The following is a 1,230-nucleotide window of genomic DNA, read 5'->3' on the forward strand; positions in this document are numbered from 1 at the left end:
ATCCGAAACTCAAATACGATTTCTGCATCAAGTCTCTCGAAGAGCATCCGCAGAGCAAAACCGCAAAAAGTCTCGAAGGATTGGTCTTCGCATCGACGAAGAACGCTGTGTCAAAAACGACAAGCTTGAAAGGAATGGCTAACAAGATTCTCAAGGAGAATAAATATGATGTGGAGAGGCCGCTACGCGATTGCCTCGAGCTTTACACCGGCGCAATTGATTCCTTAAACCAATCTTTAGACACCATTAAGTCGCGTGATTACAAAATCGCCACCATGCTTATGAGTGCTGCGATGGATGCAATGGGGAACTGCGAAACTGGATTCACAAAAAGAAAAAAGCCTGTGAAATCTCCGTTTACGAAAGAAAACGATGTCTTGTTTCATATGGTTCTGATTCCTTTAGATTTTACAAATATGTTGGATATGAATTTACCAAAAGTGTTAAAGATAAAACATAGATAACAATATTGACAATGTACCTTAAGAGTAATCAGCTTACTCACTGTAGAAGCAACAATGGTCGTAGCTTTTTCAAAGTCTTGAACAAAGAGTTATCTGCATAAAAGCCATAAAAAGATCACATATGATTGATAAACCGAACACTTTCTGAAAGTGAATACCAATGCTGATAAATTTGGTGTTTTGCAAGACATTTCCGGTTATGATACAACAACCGGTATAAAAAACAGATTTAATCCACAGTTAAACAAATCCAAACCACACCCGAAAAGGGAAAGAAACAGATTTAGTTTTCTAATCTTACGTTAGAAACCTGAATCAAAAACCGAAAAACCAATACCAAAACGATTACTCCACCCTCCATTCAGTTTTCAATTTCATAAACAGGTTTTGAAACCGAAACAAAACCGGATAGGACATGGCTAATATGGCATCAAATCATACAAGCGCATCATATATAAGAGTAAAAAGTCAAAACAGTTTCTGTTTTCCTTACATGCGTGCAATGTGAAGCCCATCATCGCTATCTTCATCTTCTTCTTTATTCTTCTGATCATCATCATTGTCGCGGTTGTAGTTACTTGATGATCCCAACAAGAAAGGTTGATCCTTTAGAATTGAAACCTGATCCATCGGAATCGCATTTCTCTTATAGTTCCAAACCAACATTGATGTGTAATCCTGAGTCGAAACGAGTCCTTTCTCTCTAATAAACCTCTTTTGCTCTTCTAGCGTTTTTGGTTCATCGAGCGTTAGGTATTCTATCAAA

General features: G+C 37.6%; 1 protein-coding gene and 1 long non-coding RNA gene across 3 annotated transcripts in view; one reads left to right on the plus strand and one right to left on the minus strand.

The window, feature by feature from the left end:
- The window catches only part of LOC104728508 (putative invertase inhibitor), a 2,195-nt gene extending 1,729 nt beyond the window's left edge, over positions 1-466 (plus strand). The window contains exon 2 of one of the 2 annotated variants that reach the window (XM_019231450.1): positions 179-466. In XM_019231450.1, coding sequence (XP_019086995.1) covers positions 179-464 — 286 coding nt within the window. In that variant the 3' untranslated portion in view covers positions 465-466. Of the gene's footprint in view, positions 1-13 lie in introns of both variants that reach the window. The other variant, XM_010447474.2, reaches the window with a different exon arrangement.
- Positions 75-1,224, minus strand: LOC109127152. Its single transcript, XR_002033830.1, has 3 exons — positions 958-1,224; positions 482-557; positions 75-318 (listed from the first exon to the last, which is right to left on the minus strand). It is a non-coding gene; the product is annotated as an uncharacterized LOC109127152 (long non-coding RNA).

The sequence above is a fragment of the Camelina sativa genome, chromosome 11 (genome assembly GCF_000633955.1).
Source record: "Camelina sativa cultivar DH55 chromosome 11, Cs, whole genome shotgun sequence".
NCBI lineage: Eukaryota > Viridiplantae > Streptophyta > Magnoliopsida > Brassicales > Brassicaceae > Camelina > Camelina sativa.